At 38.4% G+C, this 24,644-nt stretch overlaps 1 protein-coding gene across 2 annotated transcripts; it reads left to right on the forward strand.

Annotated features, from left to right (window-relative positions):
- The first annotated feature begins 1,956 nt into the window (after window positions 1-1,956).
- LOC119788376 (vang-like protein 2) lies at window positions 1,957-22,702 on the forward strand. Of its 2 annotated transcripts, none has more exons than XM_038292696.1 (8): window positions 1,957-2,246; window positions 11,940-12,181; window positions 15,334-15,457; window positions 15,542-16,149; window positions 18,648-18,784; window positions 18,954-19,086; window positions 19,240-19,486; window positions 21,650-22,702. In XM_038292696.1, the coding sequence occupies exons 2-8, from the start codon at window positions 12,111-12,113 to the stop codon at window positions 21,905-21,907; spliced, it is 1,578 nt and encodes a 525-aa protein (XP_038148624.1). In that variant the 5' UTR covers window positions 1,957-2,246; window positions 11,940-12,110; the 3' UTR covers window positions 21,908-22,702. The 2 variants fall into 2 exon arrangements, with proteins under 2 accessions (XP_038148624.1, XP_038148616.1); XM_038292688.1 differs by lacking the exon at window positions 1,957-2,246 and adding an exon at window positions 11,610-11,768.
- The last annotated feature ends 1,942 nt before the right edge of the window (window positions 22,703-24,644 follow it).

The following is a 24,644-nucleotide window of genomic DNA, read 5'->3' on the forward strand; positions in this document are numbered from 1 at the left end:
GACTAATTATTTACACCTTCAGAACAGTAATTGTGTTTTTATTTGAAATGATGGCATTTAGCTAAGGCAGCCACTAGAGGGCGATGGTGAATGAAGCTCCAGTCCAACAATGTTGCTATTTCATTGGTAAAGAAAGGAAAATTTAAACATAGATTCGTTATTGCACTAAAGTTAACATTGAATTACATTACAAACATGAAAATAAACATATTCTATATAATAAACAGCAATGTAACAATTATAATATTGATGCATTTATTGTCTCCTGTGTCAGTGGGCTACTTGGTAGAACCTGCTGCAGATAAAGCTTCATGTCTGTCAGGTGTGTATCCGTTAACTTTACACATCTACAGACTGATTTCCTTCTTTTTGCCATTTGTTGTTGCAAAATAGCTCAATTCCAGGCAGATTGTATAATAGGCATCTGGGGAATATATAAGTTCTAGCCTTTGTTGTGGTTTGGACTTCAGGCCCTCTGCCTATACCTGAACCATTGCAATTCTGGTTGTGCTTTTAAATACGGACTTGTTAAGGTTAAAGTGCGTCATTATACGTCTTATTATCCTGTATCTAGATCTCCTTGAACTGAGGCGCGCTCAGACCATGATGCTAACACCACCGTGTTTTACTATTGGGATAATGTGTTCAAGGTGTTGACATATTTCACATCTCCTAAAATGTTCCATCATCCTCTCATCTGATTGATCATCTGCGTATCCCACATCAGTGGTTCCAAACCTCCTCTTCAAGCACCGATTTCCTGGATGTTTTAGGTGTTTCCTAATCACTGGGCTCGCAGTATATGGAGTGATTAACAGGATTCTGCAGCACGACACTGCTGTGGAGGTCAGTTTTTTAATCAGATGTGCAGGAACAGAAACGCATTTTAAACATGGAGGATAGAGGAAACACAGTGAGAAACTGGAAAAAGGATTTATTTGTGTCATTTCACAGTGGAGGTGTTTCCAGATCTTTCATTTGCTGCTTCCACTCAGGTTCTGTGGTTATTTCCTGGTTAGTCTAGTTAGCCCAGTGGTGTCAGACTCCAGTCACTGAGAGCCTCTGCCATGCATTTTACAGATGCTCCAGAAAACCTAAATATACGGTAAATGATTCGCTCATTATCAGGCCTTTGCCATTCTTGATGCAATTTAATAAGAGATAATAGATGATCTGATTGGGCTGTTTGGAGCAGAAATAAACCCAAAGGTTGCAGAGCAACAGCTCTAGACTGGAGCTGGAATTCAATTCAGTTTATTTCTATAGCGCCAAATTCACAACACATGTCATCTCAAGGCACTTTACAGTTCAACCAGATCATAGAGTCAAATTGATTCAAAGTTTTCTATCTAAGGAAAACCAGTTGATTGCATTGACTCAAATACAACCCCTCACACTAAGCATGCTTGTAGCAACTCATTAATCATTAAGTTAGTTGGATGTTCATGTTTCCATGTCACACTCTTTTCCTTTGGACTTGTCCAGTGGTCTGTTAAAGGTTCAAAGCTAGGATAGGCGTAATAAACCGATTATTACCCTGCTTCATACAACCAGCTTCAATTGTGAGCATTGATCATTATGCTGTTTGTTCACTAATGTTCTCTAATAGGCCTGTAAAGCTTTGAGAAAACAGCTTTCAGTGCATCACATCAATAAAACTCTTGTAATAAGTCAAGATTTTAATTTCATTCATCTTCAATTTTTGTTTCCTTTTAAACGATGTCCTACTCATTTTGTTTTATTTTTGTTGTTGCATTAGATCAAATAGTTAACATCATACAGCAATAGTTTTACTTTATTTAAAAAAATGGATGTTTTAGAACGGATATACCCAGGAATGTGAATGAAATTTAGAAAATAAGAAACACAAAAGGAAAACGGCTTTTAATTTGAAAGGCCCTCGCCGGAAGCTGCCTGTAAGCTGTCTATCTTGACTCCTCCTTCACCTCCTCCTCCTCCTCAGCCATGGATCTCCTTCCCATCCCATCTCAGCGGGACTCCGGGACACAACAGATGCGCGGAGCCAGGATGAGGGTTTCAGCTGCAGCCTGTTGAGGCGATTTGGGGAATTTTGCTTTAAAATCTAAACTTTCAGCGCCTAGAGCTTTGATGGAGATCTTTAATTTTCTGCCCTAATTAGAGATCAGAGGAAAGAGGAAACAGAGAAGGGACTTTTAGTCAGGGACTCTTCTGCTGACTGACTCTTTGTGCTGGAGGCGTTTTTTTCTCCTCTTTTGGGCAGTAAGGTAAGAACCATGCAGGATTTAAAGGCACGACTTTAACTCTGTTTGGCTGCAGTCACACAGTCATTCTATATACCCTTATAATTAATATAAATACATCTTACCAGTGTATAAATGTGACTCATTTCAACATTTGTTTAATTTCATTTTCTGTACCAGTTGAGCAAATGGGCTGGCAATAATCTCTGTTTCCTGCTTGAACTCTGTGCGCTTTTTCCTCCCCCTGACTCCTGCGCAGCCTGTGCGTCTTTACGCACCGCAGCTTTAAACGCGCATCTGTGAAATCTGGACTCATTGGTCTCATCAGTGACTTTAACTTTGGGTTATATGAGCAGTTAGCGTTTGGCTGCACCGAGCCGCTCCTCTGCATGCTGGGTGTGTTTGCTTTGTTTAAACCTGCTCCTCTGCCAGTGCCGTCCCTATGGGGGGCTGGTGGGGGGGCAATCCTCCAGCCCTTAGAAACAAATCAGATTGGAACATTTTTTTTGCACAAGTAAGGAATGGTTATATATATTTAAGAGAATAAAGTAAAACAAAAGCTAATCATACATATATGTGTATGTAGGCTGCATCTTTTTCATATATATCTAATGACAGGTTGTGATGGTGTTAATGAGTTTATTTGTTTCAAAGAAAACTGGCTGACTGCTATGGCTCTTAGATCTTCCTTGGGTTCTTCAGAGTTTTTTTCTTTGTTTTTTTTTTTGTTTTTTTTAAGCAAGTAGCTCTTTGCCTGTTGATCTGAAGGTAAAATCTAAACCATTAAGGCTGATTTATGCTCAGAAACCAGGTTGTCTGCGTGTGTGTCGCAGTTAAAGCAGATATGCCTCCATCCCTTCCACAGACACTCTGCTGCACCTCTCCAAAATTGTAGGTAACCACAGACAGGAGGCCTCTGATTGGTTAAATCTACATCCGCTTTACACTATGCATATTTCCTGTTTGGTACCTTACCGGCAGGGGCGGATCTAGAAAAATATTTATGGGGTGGCAAGAGGGGGGCAGGAATTTTTTAGGGGTGGCAACATATGGCATTTGTTTACACTGAATTTAATCACAATTATCACAGTTTGGTGAGAATAGTATGTACAGTACTAGTGTTTCATGTGAAGCAGTTCATATTAATAATACATCGTACAATGAGATCTCACTTAATAGGAGATAGAAGAATGATGACACTACTTCTAGAGGGGCATTATGACAGGAAAGGTATTAAGGTAAGACACAGGTGCTGAGTCTCAGATGTGTGAGATTGACTGTCAGAGAAGCAGCTTTGCAGCATTTGCACAAGAAGAAACTATAGAAAGAAAAAGTTACCTATCAGAGATCTATGGACTGAGCTGTACTAAAGTGAGCATCACTACACAGTAGAAATAAATGGGTCAAGGCACCTGAACAAGGTACTGGACATCTATGTATTGTTTACTCTGAACACACATTTACCCCATTTGTTCCTCAGTAACTTGACATACAGCAGTTAAGGCAACATGAAAGGGACATTTCATGCATGTAAATATGCTGTTGATAGAGCTGTATATGGAGGACCAACTCTGCCATATTTAAAAATAAATACAGAAATAAATAAATGCTCAATAAATAAATAAGCATACAATTAATTGCCACCAAAAATACAATCAACAAATAAATGTAAGTAGAAATTATATTATAATGGCAGGCAGAAATGTTAAAAGGGCATGCAGAAAGAAATAGCGGCGAAGAAATAACTAGGGTAAAAAAATACAAAGGAAGAATAAAACAGACAAAAATATGATAACATGCACATAAATAAATACTTAAAAATATAAGTAATTAAAAAATCAAGTTGAAGATAATAAATGACAAAAAAATAAATAAGGTAAATATTAAAAAGGCAAAGAAATAAATAAGCCAATTAAAAGAGTTATATACCTTTATGACTAGCTGTATAATTTAATTTCTACTTACATTTATTTGTTGTTTGTATTTTTGGTGGCAATCAATTGTATGCTTATTTATTTATTGAGCATTTATTTATTTCTGTATTTATTTTTAAATATGGCAGAGTTGGTCCTCCATACTGCTGTATCAACAAATCAACAAAAAGGCGGGTTCTGTATATTACATCAAAATCTCCACAAATCTGAAAAGAAGCAACATAAAAATACATTTTGCTTGTGAGTAGGTTCATACGGGTCATTTCTGGATAGTTTCATATTATATATACAAAAAAAGAAACAACAACACTGCTTCATATTAAGCAGGATTCACACCAGTATCACATTTTTAACTTTTAACACTTTTGGTTTTATTAAAGGAAATATCAGATTTTCTCAGGTGCCAAAGCAAAATGTAGCAGCTCTGTAAAGGCTCACCAGAGAGCATAACATAAAGTTAACATGACTATAACAGCTGAATGCAGTGATTTCCATGTTGCTCAGCAAAACGCTTCACAAATGTATTTAGATCCAATGCCTTTGTGCGTTTTGATTTGAGTACAACCAAACTTGATAGTCTCTTTTCTGTCATAGTTGACCGCAAATACGTCTTTATGAGCCTGAGACGTCAGGCCTAACTAACATCATAGTTAGAGAAATAACGTTCTCCAACCTGATTTTTATCATCTCAAAGTCAGCATTGCAGCTATGCTAGCAACATTGTGCTTTCATTATGATTTCATTTCTCTATAGATAGTTAATCAGTTTTTACCTGTTTCATCCCGTTTCTCCTCTCCCCATCACCCCGTGCTCCCTCGCTTTGCCCCATTCGGTTTTCAAAACAATCAGTCTCAGTCGCTCTCGTGTCATCTCGTGCTGCATTCACTGCAGTCCGACATTGGAAATTAGCGGTCGTAATTCTCAAATGATCCATAATTTATAAGCCTCGCCACCCCTACCGCCAACTGGGGTGGCAGCTGGGGTGGCAAGGCTGTCATTTAGGGTGGCAGTTGCCACCCTATGCCACCCCAGTAGATCCGCCTATGCTTACCGGCTTGTTTGGTTTGTATGACCATCATTGTGGAAAACGACTCATGAAGATGGACCAGCTAGAAGAGCGAGGTGCACGAGAACACTGGGACCCTTTCTCCACCTGGATCCCAGTTAATTCGTGATTGTCCCTCTTGCATTGCGGTTTGGGATAACATAGCGCAGACGATGCTTCAATAATTGGCATAAATCAAAAATATCTCCAGAAGCTCACTGCGACACACTTCTGCGGGAGGATAACCAACCCTTTAGTGTCCAGCATGTGTGTGGTCTAGAGATGTCCCGATCCAGGTTTTTGCACTTCCGATCCGATACCGATATTGTTTTTGGACTTCCGATCCGATACCGATACTGGCCGATACCAGCCTATCCGAGCATGTATTTAAGTTTAAGTTAAAGTATTTAGCTTTAGTTGTAAGACTCATGTTGAAAAGGGTTTTAGTACTCTTGATAACATCTAGCCAGCTGAATTAGGTGAGATTGAATAAAACACAATGCTTGGTAACAACAAACTTACCTGTTTATTAAGAGATAAACACAAACTGGACGAAATTATGAATAGCAATCTGAAATTGCACAGTGGACAGTAAAACCGTAAACAGTTAAAGGTGCAAGTATTACTGTAAGTTTTAATAAAAATGCAAAACAGGGGAACACTGGTGCAAAATAGTGGAATGGATCGTTTCAATCGGCGAAACTGGAAAATACGCACCGGATTTTTTTTTAAAACTGGATCGGCAGTCTGGATCGGCATTTTACATGCTTTGCCGATACGCATTTTTTTGCCAATATCGGCGTCCCGATCCGATCCACGTATCGGATCGGGACAAGCCTAGTGTGGTCTTCAGAGATGTTAACAGCCATCCTCCTGACTCTAGAGCTTTACAGGATGGAGGGAAGGTCACCTACTGATGATCTTCTTTGCAGACCTGATTTCTTCTTGTTCTCACTGCCTTTTCACCAAGTCAAACCACACAGTGACTGACAAACATGGAGTGATCAGAACAATGCTACTGTAGAAGATGACTTCCTGCTCCTGTTGAAGTTGGTCCTTTTTGAGTTGTAGCAGGAGATACAGCCTCAGCTGGATCATATTCCAAAGAGTGTCTGTTGTTTAAAGTTCAGCTCAGGTGCTGAAGAACCATGGCTCCTGGGGACCAGAGGGGACCCACAGATGGATTTATTTCTGCGTATATAAATGTGTATTTATTTATGCAATGGTGTCAAGTGTCAGAGGTGATACATGATTGGCGGCCCAGCGGGCCCCTCCTTCTGCTCCCTCTGAAAAATCAATATATAGGAAATCATGTATATCCTGGGGGGTGGGATGAAATACACTGCTGCCCTGATAGATTGGATAAAGAGTCTGTTTTCTTTCCAATAAGAACGTTAGGCCCACTCCCTATTACCTGTAAATGCATAAAAGCAATGGAGAAAACTAAAGCCTAATTCACAGGTTATACATCTTTCATTTATCTGGTCCCTTTAAAAATCTTAAATCTAAAAATCTTTAAAAAGATCCCTTTAAAAACACTGAAACTTTTTGTAGCTAAGCATCATTTTTTATTTCTTTAAAATCTACTTTACCAGGGAAGTCTCACTAAGATTGAAATTTCTTCCCATGAGGTTTATTGGCAAAGACAACAGCAGAGCAAACAAGCTTCTAACAACCAAACGCAAGGAGATTAGATAAAAAAAAAAAATAATTTCTCATGAGTCATGTGAGCATATTTTTATAACATCTTTTTTTGTGATTCAGTTTCGTAGTTTAAATGATCAGCGGTAAAACAGCTCACCATGGCCGTCTGTTAAAATAGCTCTTTTTGTTATTTTACAATATAAATCAAACCCTCTTCTTTGTCGTAGAAGGAGACCCTTTCCCCCCCAACCCCCTTTTATCCAGAAACAACGTCATAAAACTTCTGACCTTTCGGTCCCCCCCTTGCACCTCAGGCCACATCTGGCTCTGGACTGTGTTGACAAGTAATCAAAGTTGCTATTTATTGTATTTATTTAGTTTATTATTTAAACTCTGTGTGAAAGGCTTTAAAAAAGAACCACCAATTCTGCTATTAAAGCAGCACCAACATCTAATGCAAAAAACAGTTATTTCCAACATTTTACTTCCTTGAAATGATAATTAGGCTTTCACATTTTTTGACCTAAGTAAGTAACTAATTAGTTATTATATAAGGTATTAATGACAAGAGTTGTAACTAGAGATGCAGATTCCAGAGATAACTTTGGCTGATTTTAGATTATTTTGTTTTTTTATTAACTTTGGCTTTCTAACATAATTTCTATTATTTTAATCAATCTTTTATCTAAGAATAAAAGTAAAACAGTTTTTGTACTTTGTGGATAAACTGAACATTTAACAGTCATTCTTCATAATTAAATGTTTGTAGCCTGATAATGAATGTGTCATTATTAATTAATATATTTATTATTGCTACCAGGACCTTCCAATGTGAGCTCTTTGGAGAACTTTAGCACTGAAATCTCCTAAAATTTGTAAACATTTCATCATAATTTTGTCTGGATGCTTGAACAGCAGAACTAGACTCTTCTAAACACTGAGCCTGGTTCTAATGGAGGTTTTTTTCCTGTTAAAAGGGAGTTTTTCCTCTCCACTGTCGCTACAAGCATGCTTAGTGTGAGGGATTGCCTTTGAGTCAATAAGACGATGCAATCAACTGCTTTTCCTTAGATCAAAACTTGTAATCAATCTGAATGTATGATCTGGTGAACTGTAAAGTGCTTTGAGATGACATGCGTTGTGAATTGGCGCTATATAATTCAACTTAATTGAATTAAATTGAATTAAACAATGTTATAGCAGCAACATGGCTGCACAGAAAACAGTTTAGTTTCTTTTAAACATATTTCTTCTATGATTCGTTTTCTAATGCCTCCACGGAGCACTGCTTGGATCAAATTTCCTTTATAAAATAATAAACTCTTCTCCTCTTTCCATTTCCCTTCAACCTAGCACTTATGCATGATGCATTCACTGACTGAAGGAGGATCTGAAACTTTAGTTTCCGTCAATAAGAATCATGAACATTTATCTGTAATTCAGTTCCATTCCAAACCACTTTATTAATTCCAGACTGAAAAGAAATAAAACAGTTAACAGTTATTTCTATGACACTTTCTGACTACATGTGAGGATCATGCCCCACATTGAGCTAACCCTGGTTTTTAAAGGAAATCAATGCATTGATTGGATTATGAGGAGAAAGCTTGTTGGTTCAATCAATAGGATTTACCTTCTCCTGACTAAAGAGAAAGATGGACACATCTGGTCTCCTTTTTATTCTCTTCTCTACTCAGATATTTGCTCTCTCAGCTGCGCTGTTTCATTTCTGCAGAACATTCTTTTATGTTCGCAGATATTTGACATGTCAAATAGCTCTTTTTTTCTGGTACCAAGCCATAAACACTTCTTAAAAGTGTTTTGACTTGTTAAAAGTTGCTGCCTTTTTTTCCATGACTACATTTAAAATCTTTAAAAAAAAGGCTTTAATTCTTTTTTTGATAGTGTTTGGCAGATAGCTGCAAAGTTCTAAAAATAATCCCCATGTTCCTAATAAGAATGCAGGTCAATGGGTCTCTATCATTAGATCTTCTAATATTTTTCCATAAAACCTTAAATCTCTAATTTTATTGCAATAAAAGAGCTAACCCACATCACAGGGCTGCTAAGGTCAATAATCAGGCGGTAAAGGTCATGAATAACTAACCTTACCTTCTGTTTTGGTGTTTGGTTCATTGTCACTAGATGGTCTAAACCATCAACTATTGTTGTTTTGGACATGTTTGCAGTTGTACTGATGGTTCCTACTTTGGAAAATTAGCCTGGTACTTCTAACATGTACGCTGGAAAAAAATCAAAAAGTATTTTTTTCTTAAAATAAGGGCCTTTTTGTCTTAAAATGAGGAGGTAAGTGAGAATCTTTGCCAATGCAAAAAGACAATTTACATTTAAAATAAGAAAAAAAAAACTATTTCATTATCTAATGACCTTATTTTAAAAGTAAAAATACTCATTCCATTGGAAAATCATCATAATTACCTACTCAGCTTAAGGGTAAATACATTTGATTAAAAAAAATGTTACTTATTTCTAGATCGTTTTTGCTCTGTATCTTACAAAAGCTTCTTGGTTGGAACATAAGTGCAGGAATCCATTTGCCTTTAATATAAGCACTTAGGATCGACTTTTAACAGACCACAGTTTAAAGTGGACTTCTATCAATAGCTAGTACTTTGCTTCTGTTTCATTCGTTTTCTGTCCCTCTCTGTATAAGAGGAACTCGTTAAGTTTGTTATTCTAATAAACTTTGCCCTTTGTAGTTCTTAAGAACATAATTTTATATAAGTTTGAGGATTAGAACCATTTATTAAGAGCAGCGGTGTAAAGTAACAAAGAACAAAAACTTACCAAATATTGTAATTACCTTACCTAAGTGGACACTTTGGCTATCTATACTTTACTGGAGTGATTATTGTTTAGACAACGTGTTGCTTCTACTTCTTACATTATTTTGGAATTATCTCTACTTTCTACGTCTTACATTTTAGAAACAGACCCGTTAGTTTTGTTTCATCTAAGCTCATTTCATTATGGCCTGTCGGTATTTCCATGCATCCATTTTCTGTCACGCTTATCACTGCTGGGGTCACAAGGGGTGCTGGTGTCTATCTCCAGCTGTCTACAGGCGAGAGGCAGGGTCCACCCTGGACAGGTCGCCAGTCCATCGCAGGGCAACACAGACACAAACAGGACAAACTCACACCTAAGGAGAATTTAGAGGAGCCAATTAACCCAATAGTCTTTTTTTGGGGGGGGACTGTGGATCCCGGCACACAGTCCCAAAAAAAAAACATGACTGAACATGCAAACTCCATGCAGAAAGACCCCGGAACACGGAACTGCAAGGCGGCAGTGCTACCCACTGCGCACTTAACAGCCCCTATTGGTATTCAAAAAAAGATAAAAACCATCAAAATAACTTGTTTCATCCAGACAATTAAGTTCTTTGTAGTTGGACTCGGTTTTGCACCAACATGTTGTTCGACAATGCCAAAATAAATGATGATGCTAAGTTAAATTGGATACTGTTACCATCAGTTATAAAACTAAGAATGTTAAGTATAATGAAGTTATCACCCTGAATTGTAGAAATCATTCTTCAATAGGGATTTGCAGCAAAGCATCTGTCCTGATCAGTTTTTCTTGTCTTACTTTTGCTTTTGTACTTTAAGTAGTTTTAAAAATGGTACTTTAACTGGAGTAAAAAGCTTAAGTTGATACTTTAAAAAGTGTTTTTAAACAGTAGGATTTATACTTCTACTTGAGTATTAAACATTAATACTTTGGACACCTCTGATTAAAAGCCTTCTACATGAAGGTGATGAATAGTTTAGCTTATTTGTCAGTTTTAAGATGATTGTTTCTTGTGAAATGGTGTAAGTTTGATTTAAAATGAAAATTGTTGCTCAGATAAAGGAATTATCTTCTAGCAATGTGTTGACAGGAATTTGTTATTTTTCTGCCTAAATAGGTTTCAAAGGGGGAAAAATATTCCACATTTTATTAAAATATATCTTTTTAATTTGATTCTGAGGACAACCTCTGATATTTTTATTTAGGACAGACACAGGAAGCATATACCACACTGATATTAATGTAGCACTTTAGACACCAATCTTTCTGCTTAATGCATATCTGCTGAGCGTTTGCGCCTCTTTGCTGTGCAGCACATCCCTCTGTTAGAGATAATCAACTCCACGTGGAAACCACATGAAATCCCTCAGAGTTAATTGAAGTGTCTGATTTTGAAAGCAGAGACAGCAGGTTAGAGCTCCAAATGAGACAGCACGAGGACAGTGGTTATTACATTAAAAGGCTGGACGGTGAAGTACTGAGAAGACAAGGACGGTCCTGTCCTGATGAAGACTGAGAACAGAAAACAGATTCCAGATAAAGTAGAAAACATCTTTAAACTGAAGTGAGATTCATAGCTCTGGTGAAAGGATTGCCTGTTTTTGTTTTCTGGGGTGTGTAGCCGAGGGATCGAGGAGGAGAAGGAGCGCTGAGTTGTTGTTCTGGTCTCCATGACAACACCCCAGCACCTCCTCCCTCCTTTGTCTTTTCTCACCCCTAGACTCCCATTCATCCCCATTGTAGCTGAGCTGTGTTGCCCTGAGAAACCACAGGGGACCCTTTGGAATGTGACGCTTGTGTTTGGCATCAACTTTACACTGAAAAATGTTAGAAAATATATCAAATGTTGGTTTTTTTTTGGTCTTCCATCTATGGAAATGTAATGTAATAGCAGCTTGTTTGAGATGCTGGGGCCAGAATAGAAGGTGAGATCAAGCTGAGAACACACTCGGGGCCAATGGCCTTATGGTTTCTCATGAAAAAGTCTCCCATAAAGGAGACGAATGGGCTCAGCTATGTCCTGTGCTTCAGACGGCACACAGCCTTTCAACAGAGCGCACGGTGCCAACATTTTCACAATGCTGTCTCTCTTCTTTCTGCTCCTGCTTGGTATGTGCCCCTTTCAAGACAGTTTTACTTGTCTCACATGACAAATTCTCCTCTTCCTTTGCACTTTTTCCTGTCTCCCTAATCTCTCCTCTGTCTCCTGGTTCACACAGTGTGCTCTATACAGCTTCTACATCTTCTCTTCCTCTCTCATCGCTGCTCATTTTCCCGCAGGCCTCCAAGATAGATTCCCTCAGGAGTAAAGTGGAGTTGCTGCGTCTCCCGTTGGTTCTTTCCTCAGAGTCCATCAGCAACCGTAAGAGCCAATTGGGTGTGGTCTGGGAGAAGGGCGGCGGCTCGGGGACAGGAGTGGCACGGAAACTCCCCCCACCGCTGGCCTCCGACATGGACAACGAGTCAACGTATTCGGGCTATTCCTACAAGTCGTCGCACTCGCGTACCTCCCGCAAAAACAGGTAAGGGAGGATTTTTGTTGTTGTTACGTTAGAGTGAGATGCATTAGCAGCAGTAATACGCCACAACCTGTGAAGCAGAGATGTTAAAGAAGATTTAATGCTCAGATTGGACCAAAATATAACTTTTTGACTGATCAATATTGGATATATCCTTGACCAGACTTGTACCATGCTACATGGAGGTGGCAGCATCCTGCAGTCAGGCTGCTTTTGTTTAGAAAGGACAGTTAAACTAGTTAGGGTGGATGCAGCTAAATAAAGGACAATGCTGTGAGAAAACTTGAGAGATATTAAGTTTTAACTTCTAGCAGGTTCTCGACTCTACATAGACAGCCAGAGCTAGAATGAAAAATTAGATTAGAGAAGAATAACCTTAGAATAACCTGGCCATAATAGAGACTTAAAGTCAAATAACATTATGTAACAATACTTAAAGGTAAAGAGGACGATCTTTCTTTGCGGGTGGATCATCATAAGTGTACCTCCTAATTGTCAGTCATTCTGGTGATATGTTTACGTAAGGCCGTCCTACATGCTCGTCCCGTTAGCTATCTTTTTTTGCACATGCGCGCTTTCAGGCTCATATCTGTGGTGAGCTGCGGTTTCAGTCACTGAAGCTCACCTTTCTCACCGTGGTTCTTTGAAAGTGGCAGAGGGTCGTAAGAGAAAAGTGTCTATGAGGTGTATGAGAAGAAAAGAGAAGCCTTAGAAGAGGCAAATATATCCAAAGGAGAGCTCTCCTCATTAAGCATGATGGGATTTACTGTCACAGTCGCCCACTGTCGCCACAGGCTGTCGCTACCTGACAATGGCGACTAATAACAAAGATGGCGCAGGCACGTGCGGTGGGAGAGGAGTTACGTGACCAACAGAGCAAGAAGCAGTGATCATCTGTCCGAATAGTCAGTTACCTGAGTTCACTATAAAGACCACTATATAGTCCCCGCTCTATATAGTGGAGGGACTGAGGGATTTAGGGGTTAGGGCGGACATTCAGTCACAGTAAGCTTGTATGAGCTATGAGAACAGCAACTGTTAAACACAGCGTGCACGGGGAGAAATGGGCTTGTGCGTGCTCTCGCACAAGTGGAGTGGGCGGGTCTTGTTAAAGATTCGCAAAAACCCTCCACAATACCTTAAAAGATGAATGTTTACAAAGACACCTCATCCAACCTGACTCAACTTTAACAAATATTTTTGTGAATAAATATTAAAAATAAAAGAAAGGATGAACAAAGCTGGTAGAATCCTTTAACCACCATGCAGAACTACTGGATGCTTTTAGGGTAATTTGGGCTGTTCTAGATTTACTTTAGGTGTCAGCTGAATGGGTACAGTTGGACATCCTGAGTGATAAACTGTAACCTGTTATTTTTGTTTGTATATAAATAAAGATGCCTTGCCTTAAACAAAAGGTTTAGAAAATAGATTTTTCTCTACAGCAGTGGTTTTCAGACCTTCTGGACCCCGTATATATTTTATGAGTCTCTTGTTTAGCACACCTGTATCAAATGACTGGGTTCCCTTAGTATTTACCAAATACCACCACTTTACAGCATTGGAAGTAGAAGATACAGTGATGGGTTCATCTGGATGTTTGCATTCTATATAATTTCCACTAGATGTCACCAAATAAAATGTAGTTGATCCGCACCTCTGCAGCACAAAATCCTCAATGTTTAAAATGGGATCAAACTACCATGACTTCAGTTTTTGTTCTTCATGGAAGACATTGGAGAAGAAAATCCCAGAGTTAAATAATAATTTCCAAATAGAACAGCTGAGAATAACGCATTTGATGTAAAAGTAAAGAAGAAAAGGTTAAATAGAAGGAAAAAAATTCTCATTTTCAATATTTGTGTGTTTAGATTATTGATGAGATAAAATGTAGGTTTAGATTTAGGTTTTATCTAAATCCAGGCATCACAGCAAACCTTTGGAGGCAAATCATAGAATGATATGTTAGGTCTTTGACCCGACAAAAGTTGAGGTGACTCTAGTTTATAGAACTTCCTGTCTTACAGCAACACAACCTGCTGATAAATGAAAAGTCCTTTCTGTTTTTTTTTAGATTAAAATTACTCTATAGACTTTTTACTCAGGCAGCTCTTGAGTCTATCATGTTGTTTTTATAATACCTTATATTAAGGCTTTAACGTTGTCACTCATTAAAGTTTATTCTACAATAATTTACAATAAAAGGTCACTATAACCTCTTTTAGCGTTTGTTTAATACAAACTTTTATCAGGCATTTTTGATTTTGATCAATTCAGGTTTTTGAATCGTTTTAATGTTACATTTTAATTTCTTTTAATTATTTTTGATTTTTATAACAGCCCTTTTCTAGTTTTGTTTATTCTATAGAAAACAAAGTTCCTCTTAGAAGAAGTGAAAGTTAATTTCTTACTTTAAGTAAGTTTGGATTAGTAATGGATTAGTGTAAATGTAACCAGCTGATTCTGGGTAGGCGAGGTAATCTATATTATATTTCTGATTAGACGTAACGTCTTCTACGGTAGGCCTGAAAGGCAGGAGGGAAAAATAATCTGGAAAACAAAGTTGGAAGGTTTTTTTTTTCTTTTTTTTTTTCTTGTATTAGGCCTATTTTCTGCCCTGAAAGGCAAGTAAAAAAAAAGAAAAAAAAAAAAGAAATAAAAGTAAAAAAAAATACAATTTTGTTTGTTTTTGTAATACTTTATTTTGCCACCAGAGGCACTGGTGTAAAAAGACTTACAGTCACTTACAGCTGTATTCTTCAACTGTATTTTCAGAGAGGACTGGTTTTCAAGAATCAGATTCCCAAATATATTATATATTTTTGTAAAGTAAAATAATATGCAAATAAGGTAGAAAAGCTATGTATTCACTGGCCATGGCACATGGTTATCATATCGACCTCATATTTTTATGAGCACTAAAGAATTATTTGCAGGGATGATCCAGAATATTTGTAGGACAACATCATAACTGGTCTTTATTCGGATCAAGACTGTATTTCCCTGATAACCTTAAACTAAGCCAGGGTCATATTACTGTATGGCCCTGCAGTAACAATTAATGATTACTTTGAAAATACTTGTTTTAAGCTGAAACCTTTATTGGGGAATAATTAACCACTCCTGGCTTTTCCACTTGTTCGATTGTATTTCAGAGAAAGAAGGGAGCGTCATCGCTTAAAGAACCGGGATGGATCGGTCCGTGGAGATAAATCTGTGATGATCCAGGCTCCGGGGGAGCCGCTGCTGGATCCTGAGTCGACTATAGTGGACGACAGGGTCAGATCTATGTATTTTTTGGTGCTGCCTGTGTTGTTCTAGGTGGAAATATCCTCACCTTCACCTCCTCTGCTGTTTCCACAGGATGATAACTGGGGGGAAACTACCACTGTGGTCACTGGTACTTCTGTGGACAGCGTCTCCAATGAGGATCTGACTCGGACCTCTAAAGACTTGGAGGACTCTCTACCTTTAGACTGTCGCCGCTACATCAGCCCTGTTCTAGGAGGCATTTTGGGCCTCATCTCTGTTATCACTCCTTTGGCCTTCCTTGCCCTCCCGCAGCTCCTGTGGCGGGAAACATTGGACCCCTGTGGAACGCCGTGTGAGGGTCTTTACATTTCTCTGGCCTTCAAACTCCTGATCCTCCTCATCTCCACGTGGGCGTTGTTTCTCCGCCCGCCCAGAGCCACTCTACCACGCTTCTTTGTCTTCCGCTGCCTGCTGCTGGCGCTGGTCTTCCTCTTCGTCGCGTCTTATTGGCTCTTCTATGGCGTCAGAGTCCTGGAGCCTCGAGAGACGGACTACAGGGGGATTGTGGGATACGCTGCATCATTGGTGGACGCGCTGCTCTTCATTCAGTACCTGGCTCTGGTTCTGCTGGAGGTTCGACACCTTCGACCCGCTTTCTGTCTGAAAGTTGTCAGGACCACTGATGGAGTCAGCCGCTTCTACAATGTGGGGCATCTTAGGTTAGTATCGGTAAAGATACACTTGACTTATATGTAAATAAAATAAATTCATCCTGCAGACAGGAAAGTATTCACACCTAAACATAAACCATTAACAGTGAACAAAATCTGACTTACGCTGGAAGTTCACCATTGAGGCTTTACCTGAAGGACAGCAGTTTCCACATTGTTAAAGATCGGACCGGCCAATTCTAAACATTTTAATATTTTTAATTCCAAAGGGTGGTTTAGAATAAGATGTTAATAAACCAAAAGTACTGTGAATTAGGGCTAACCCCTGTAGCAGCATTTAATAAACTGTTTGTTTATGTTATTTTTGCTGCTCCCTGTAAATGGAAAATAAAATAATGCACCCAAATGAATTAAATTAACAAAGGAGATCTAAAAAAAAATAATCAACGGGGCTCTCTAAGTATAAAATTCTTGCCAGAATAAGAACAAACAGAAAGGTTCAACCTGGTAACTGCTGAGCTCCAAAAGAGATGCTCTAACTTGTTATTCCTCTCTGGGAACTGAGGGTATTACTAAGAATAGTTTTATATAACAAAGTGACAAAAACATTTTTTGAGTATTGTACTGGTCAATCTAAAGAACTGGAGTATATTTCCTAAATAAAATATAGATATACAGAGATAGAGGAGAAATATAGCTTCAGTCGGATGTGAAAAAGGCTGCATTTATTTCATACTGAACATTTTTATGGATGTTAAGCCAATTTAGTGCAAATAAAACAAACCATGTGATACCCAGATGTGGCTGATTTCCTTAAATGTGCTGATCTAATTCTCAGTGATATTAACCAATGTAGATTGTAACATCCTTTATTCAGTCATCCTGACTTGCTCTTCAGAATTGGCCAATATTTATGCTAAATGTCCTTCCTGCTGCAGCCAGGGTTAGAATAACAGGTTGGTCTATCTCCGTCTGAAACCAAATTAGTTTACAGTTTAGTCTGATTGAGGTCGACTCGGTCCCATTATCTTTTTGATTAATTCTATTTAATATATATTCTAATGAGGGAAGTAAAGAGGCCAAACTTTATTTTTAAAACAGATGTCTAGCTAGCTCTAAGAAGATTATTTATGTCTAAAGGATTCTGAAAAGCTTTTTGATAGTTCCTCTTCAGGCCACCAATAGCATGTCTACGCCTTGATCAGAAATTAGTCTGCAAAACCAGATTGTACTCGGAAACTATATATGCAACAATGAACTTCTACTTAACACGCAGATTAATGCAGAACTTCTTGCCATTTGTAACACCTTTACATGCAAACGCTTTGGCAATTCATCAGAACAAACATCCCTTTTGCACGCTTGCATATAAGCTATCCACTCACATATTGCTTTATCACATTTTTTAAATTAATAAAAAACAAAACTTCATGGGTTCTGATTTGGGGCGTTTAAACAAAGAGATTTTAAACCAGATTGACATTGAAATAAAAGACATCTTGTTGGTACATAGCATTTACGTAAGTCATGCAATCATGGGCGGTTCTAGAAAGAAGCCAACAAAAGCCAACAGGGGCTAAAAGGGTCCTCCCCCATTTTATGGCCCCTGTACTGTAAGCATTACATAAGAGTAAGTATATTTTCCCTTAATTTAAAGAGGTAAGACCATTTGCAGAGGAAATAAGATGATTTAATCTTCATTATCTTATTTCAAGTGCATCAAATCTAATAATTTTATTTTAAAATCAGACATACTCATTCCTTTGGGAGAACATCTTATTTCCCCGCTCAAATTAAGAGCAAATCAACTTATTTGAAGAAATATTAACTTTTTGTCGATTATTTTTTGCAGTGTAATACTAAATCATTATCTAATTATTCCCTTGGACCAATTTAATGTTTCATCTCCACTATTTACCTCCACAATTATTTAGAAATTGCTGTTAGGGGCTGCTTCCTGCTTCATTAATGCAAAAAAAGCAGAAAGCAGCCCCCCACAGATTTCATCTAAAACCACCACTGCATGCATCATCATCGTCATCTTCATTTGCATGCTTCATCAGTGAAGCAGGTGTTTATTAACCAAACTATTGCCTCGTATTTGCAGTTTGAAAGACGCTGCACCAGATTTCCTTGCATTGATCTTTTAAGTCAACATTGCTGCAGCAGGAAGATGATGAAATTTCACCATCAGAGCAACTGAAACCTCTTTCTGAACTGTGCACCTACATCAGTACTGGGAAGAAAAAAAAGAGTTTTAACCGTCCAAGCTAAGCACTACCTACATACAAAGTATTTTAGCTTATAAGTGTAGATATAAGAAATAAAAATGTTTGTGTTTTAAAGTACCTCGTATCCTGTAGTAAAACTGGACTTCCCTGTGACCTCTTATCAGCCTTACCAAGCCCTTTTCTTGCTCTCTGTGGTTTACCATTTCCTCTGACATGTTACTAGTGTGCAGCTCACAATGCTACACTCTGAAACGAACTCTGTTTTCCTGCTGTGCTGCTAAACGTTCATGTTTTCCTCTTTCTGCTGCTATGCAGCATCCAGAGGGCCGCAGTGTGGATTCTGGATCAGTACTACAGTGACTTCCCGGTCTATAACTCTGCATTGCTTAACCTTCCCAAGTCCATCCTCACCAAAAAGATCTCCTCATTTAAAGTCTACAACCTGGAAGAAGGTAACCTTTCCCCTCCAACACACAATAAGTCCTCGCTGGATAACTTTAAGCCAATTTTGTATTAATTTGTCATTTTTAAATCAGTAAATATAATACATGATTCTACTTTATGCTCCTAGAGGCTCTCATTCCTTAGCCGGATTAATTTAAAAGTCTTTTTCTCCAAAAGAGAACACCAACAACTCCACAGGCCAGTCTAGAGCCATGATAGCAGCCGCTGCTCGGAGAAGAGACAACAGCCACAATGAATACTACTACGAGGAGGCAGAGATTGAGAGGAGGGTCCGCAAACGCAGAGCCAGGTAGTTATAGAGATGCATGATGTCTTACTGTACTGATAGACAATGAGTCCTATAGACCTAAAAAGTTAAAGTAGTATCTAAATTCATCTTAATTAGTCATAACTAACCGAAAAAAACTCCACATGACGTGGATCCTGCAATGTTTACTTTCAGACTGGTGGTGGCAGTAGAAGAAGCCTTCACACATATCAAACGCCACCAGGATGAAGAGTTGCCGTCTTCCTCTCCCAAACACCCACGGGAGGTGATGGATCCCAGGGAAGCCGCCCAGGCCATCTTCGCCCCCATGGCTCGGGCCATGCAGAAGTACCTGCGGGCCACCAGGCAGCAGTCATATCACACCATGGAGAGCATCATCAACCATCTGCAGTTCTGCATCACACACAACATGACGCCCAAGGTTAGGAGGCGTGCTTCTTAAGAGCTGCACAGAAACAAGATCTGCACAAATAAAACCAGAAAAAGAAGGACTGAAGTTTTATTTTATATCATACTCTATGTCCTTATTCACTATATTGTCCCACCTTGAGATGCATATAAACATAGATATTTGAATGGGTCGGAGAAACCAAGTTAGCGTTTTTGATCCCTTGCGTACAAATGGAGTCCCCCCCCCCCCCCCCCCCCCCCCCACACCCCCCCCGTCCCTCAGTGAGGTCTAGAAACACAAGATCTATATCCAGCCATTCAGCTAAGATACTGCTACATGACTTTACATCTTATTCTGGCATTTTACCAATTAAATGAGCCCTGATCATATATTACCTATTGGAAATTAAGTTGAAAAATCAAGAGAAAAAGGTAAAACGTTAATTGAAAAGCTAAAAAGTAAAGTTAATAAGCCTAGTTAACAATGGTATTTAGGTTTATAAACTAAAAAAAATGTAAGGGCCCGTATCAGCATTAAGGCCTCTAAGGTTATGTTGTACCAAAAAAATTGTTTCTTTCACCCTCAGAGTGTTTTTCATGAATTTCTCATAGAAGCACATTTGTTATTTTTCTTAATATATTTGGGCCAGTTGGCATTTCTTGTTATTACATTGACATACATTTTTGCCATCAAAATATCCATATTTTTTGAATGTTACAAAGGTAAAAAGGTCTTGTCCTGGATTCCAATAACACTATTGGCTTGAAATTTAGATTTTCAGTATTTCACTGAGGTACCTATGAAGGGTTAAGCTAATCTAAAGGCTACATGAAGTTTAGTGGTCTGCAGCGGCTGACTCTCTGGAGAGTTGGCAATCTCTGCACAAAATGTTTGGCAGCATCTATTGTGCTACCACTTTGTTATAATGATACTAACAGTTGACCATAGAATATTTAGGAGAAAAGAAATTTCACAACAGGACTTGTTCTGGAGCTCACTGACAAAGGTTTCTAGAAACAGTCTGCTTGCAAAAAGGCTTCATTTAATATGCTAGTGGATGTGGGATTGATTAAAGATTTCCTCTTTTGATCTATGCTGCAGACTGTCTGCAACTGAGAAGAAGAATCCATTTTGTACCACTCCAGCTTAAATCAATGGCGTCATTCAAGTTGCAGTATTACTTGCAATTTTGGTTCTGCTTCGGGCTCAAGGCGGAACCAAAATTGCAAGTAATACTGCAAATAAATATGGCAGCGCAGGAGGATATAGGCTTAGCTGCTGCTGTCAAATCTGTTTGTTAAAATCTACAATATTATCTTTGAAAAAGGAGCAGCAAGAACGTAAAAGCGTCAGTTGTTGTGTTTTTGTCACAGCGTCTGCTGCGATTTCAGTTTTTACTGTGATTGGCTAAAACCAAACTTAAGCAGGCTGGCCTTGAGTCGCCGCTTTGCCCAATTAGTTCTGGATGTTCTGCTGAGAGTAATTTCTTTCCCCGAACACATTCAATGGGAGCAGTCCCAGATGAATAATGTATAGAAATAAACCTGAGTGCTACAAATGATCAATGTTTGCCAGGTTGTTTGTAACCTCTTTAAAAAAAGGAAAAATCACAAATCATTTTTGCAATATTAAAGAGTTAAAAGTTAGCAGTCTCTTACAGAATCATTTATTCACTTTTTTTTTTCAAATAGCAACCATGAATGTCAGTGGAGTTTATTGGGATTTCATGTCACCGACCAACACAAAAATACACAATTGTGTTGTATTAGAAAGGGGGATCATCATTTTCAAAATTTCGGACAAAAATAATTTGTTAAACAGCACTAACGCAGATGTTTGCCAGTGTCTCCATTCTGCCTGACCGACTGAGCCGCAGCTGTTTAGAAAAGAAGTTTAATGGTCTATGAATGTGTAAAACTGACACGCAGCTGTAATTAAAACACAAATACATGTTTTAGATTCTTTATTATTATTATATTATTATTATTATTATAATTATTTATCGTTTTCTTTGAAATTTATAATAATGTGCTACTTTGTGTTGGTCCATAGTGTAGAATTGAATTAAAATACACATAAATCTCTTTTTAATGTTAAAAAATAGGTTCCCTGGGTATGAATACTTTCAATAGACATGCTATGCTCAGATTTTTAGGATCCTGTTAATGAATCCATCTTTTCTTTTCCTAAAAGGCCTTCCTGGAGCGCTACCTCAGCCCTGGTCCCACCCTCCAGTATCTGGATAACAACAGGGGGCGCCAGTGGACACTAGTGAGCGAGGAGCCGGTGACAGCCTCACTGCGCCAAGGCCAGGTCTTCTGCCTGAAACGCCTCGACTTTGCGCTGGTCATCAAGGTGATGCCCCTCCCCTTCCTGCGCTTGACTGAAGAGTTCATCGACCCAAAAAGTCACAAGTTTGTCATGAAGCTTCAGTCAGAGACGTCGGTGTAGAAGGACGAAAACAGCTGGACAGAAGAGGAAGTGGAACAATGCTTCTATCAAGACATTTTTTTAATATACCTTTTAGTATTACCATGTTTTATACATGGTTCTAAAGTATTTAGAAAAAAAAAACATTGTAGTTTAAATTTGAAGAAGCCATACTAAGAAAAAAAATAGACTATGGCGAGGTAAAACAAAGAGTCCTTGCTGCCTGTCATAGTCCCTGCTGATGGTCACTGTTCTCTAGTCGTATTTTTTATACAAATGTCACAGAGTTTTGGTGGAAAAATGTTCCTCAGGCTTTTATCCTGATCTGAGTGTTTTTATACTGCATCATCTTTCTTTTTTTATAATTAACACTGACCATTTCAGTCTATGAAGCTGATTCTAGGCTTTTAATCAAATCTGTTGTGCTGAACAGATCCTTGTTCCTTTTTCAGCCATTTTTTGCGCAAATTTAAAAAAGCAGAAATGATCTTTGTAAAATGCTACTGAAAGAGACTGAGACACCCTGTATCTAGTGTTACAGTCTGAAGGAAAGGGCAAAGAGAAATGTCAAAAATGGCTTTCCCAGTTTTGCCTTATCAAATTAGCAGACCTACTTTACTTCCACAGGGAAGTGAATTGACTCTATTTTTACAATATGATATGTTTTGTAATTCATAATGGTTTGGTCAAAGGACTTCAGTGGATTTTTGGTATTTTTAAGATTTTATTCAATGTGTCCATTGCATCTGAATTCTGCACTTTGGCAGCTTAGGTTCACAGTGTGGTTTTGCAAATAAAAGTGTGTCTGTATTTCAATGGTTTCTTTGTGGTTTTTAATAGGTTTGCAGCTTTTCTTGGACTTAAATGCTGCACTCAATCTTTTAAGGGGCTGTGGTTAGTTGTGCTATTCAGCTGCTGTTCAATGGGGCTATGTGCTCTCAAAATCTGACCCATAATAGACGACAACACATAATCTCATTCAGAAAAATGAGGAAAAAAATAAATTTGGACAAGTTCTAGTCCTGGCAGATGTCTCCCCCTCTCTTTATCCTATTTCCTGTCTCCACACTATCAAAAATAAGCCAACTGAGCCTAAAATAATCTTTAAAAGAAAGTAAAGCTAATAGATTTTGCTGGCCAAAAAAAAATAAAAATAACAGTTTAAACCCTTTTACTAGCAAAAAGTTCAAATGCTGGTTTAGTTTAGGCCTTTCTTTTATCTTTGTTGCTGGACTTTACTGGTAAAGGTTTTGTTTAACTTAGGTTGGAGTTTTTCATTAGTAGCAGAGAGGCTGCTAAATTAGTTGAAACTAGTATAATCTGTGACCACCACTCCTGTTTGTCTGTTTTTAAAATTACAACTAAAGACAGTACAGCTAAATAATCTAAAAACACAGAATTCAGGTATTTTTTTTATTACAGGATTGGTTTGAAGCATGATATCTGCAGCACTGTGCTTAAAAGTCATTGTGAATGCAGTCAGTTTTTTAACAATATTCCCTAACTGGAGGAGAGATGTTCGATGTAAAGATAAAACGGAAAGGAAAACAAAATAAAGTAATAAATATAGGGTTTATCGGTTGAGAAAATTAAAGCTAAAGCCAATGCTAAGTATGCTAAGCTGCATGATACTGGCAGTTTGGGAACGGCCATAACAGAACGATAAACCTCTGAGCCACAAACTTTAAGTTGATAAAGATAATATATATATAATCATATAATAAAAATTATAGTTATGAATGTAATTTATTTATACAACATTCAGCAGTCTAATGGCAGTGGGGAAGAAGCTGATACAGAATCTTATGATCCTGCATTGGATGCTTCGAAGTCTCTTCCCGGAAGGCAGCAGGGATAACAGTCTGTGTTGGGGGTGTAATGGGTCATTGAGTCACATTTATATGTGGGAAGGAGATTTTGTTGGCATCTGATGACCCCTGTTGGCTCCTGTCTAGAACCGCCCACGGTTGCATGTCTTAAGTAAATGCTATCTACCAACAATTTTTAAATAAAGCCTTAAATAGCCAAGCTCCATCTTATATCAGAGATCTGATTGTTCCTTATGTTCCTAACAGAGCACTGCGCTCTCAATCTGCAGGTTTACTAGTGGTTTCTAGAATTTCTAAAAATAGAATGGGAGGCAGATCTTTTGGTTATCAGGCTCCTCTCCTGTAGAACCAACTACCAGTTTTAGTCAGTGAGGCAGAAACCCTGTATACTTTTAAGACTAGGCTTGAAACTTTCCTTTTTGATAAAGCTTATAGTTAGAGTGGCTCAGGTTATCCTGAGCTATCTCTATAGTTATGCTGCTATAGGCTTAGACTGCTGAAGGACATAGGAATCCCTTTTTTCCTCATTCTACTTCATTTTATTTCTATTCTCCCACTCTGCAAATTTTGTTAGTTCAATCTCTAGCTGTATGGGTGGGACACCATGCGGGGGACAAATATCAGCTGGACTACTGCCATAAATACCTTTGTTTGTAGATGTAGGAGCTGGGCCTGTTTTTCAGTGTAGTCCTGTTCCTCCGACATTGGAGCTGGCTTGGAGCTCGTCTGCCTTGCTATGTGTTTCCTGGACGGGGTCGCCTGTAAAGCTGGTTGACAGTTGCCTTTTTATCTCTACTTCTTTCTGTATATCTGCTATGTCTGCTTTAACCCCAGTCGGCCTCGGCAGATGGTCGCTCACACTGAGCCTGGTTCTCCTGGAGGTTTCTTTCTGTTAAAAGGGAGTCTTTCCTCTCCCCTGCCGCTGCAAG

The sequence above is a fragment of the Cyprinodon tularosa genome, unplaced genomic scaffold, assembly GCF_016077235.1.
Source record: "Cyprinodon tularosa strain WSP-4 unplaced genomic scaffold, ASM1607723v1 ctg1089, whole genome shotgun sequence".
NCBI lineage: Eukaryota > Metazoa > Chordata > Actinopteri > Cyprinodontiformes > Cyprinodontidae > Cyprinodon > Cyprinodon tularosa.

Excerpts from the sequence above, each read along its gene's own strand:
- LOC119788376 (XM_038292688.1), top strand. The coding sequence starts at position 11,625 with ATGGTTTCTCATGAAAAAGTCTCCCATAAAGGAGACGAATGGGCTCAG. Across the intron at positions 16,150-18,647 it reads TACAATGTGGGGCATCTTAG|CATCCAGAGGGCCGCAGTGT; the intron begins GTTAGTATCGGT and ends GCTGCTATGCAG. Across the intron at positions 19,087-19,239 it reads GTCCGCAAACGCAGAGCCAG|ACTGGTGGTGGCAGTAGAAG; the intron begins GTAGTTATAGAG and ends GTTTACTTTCAG.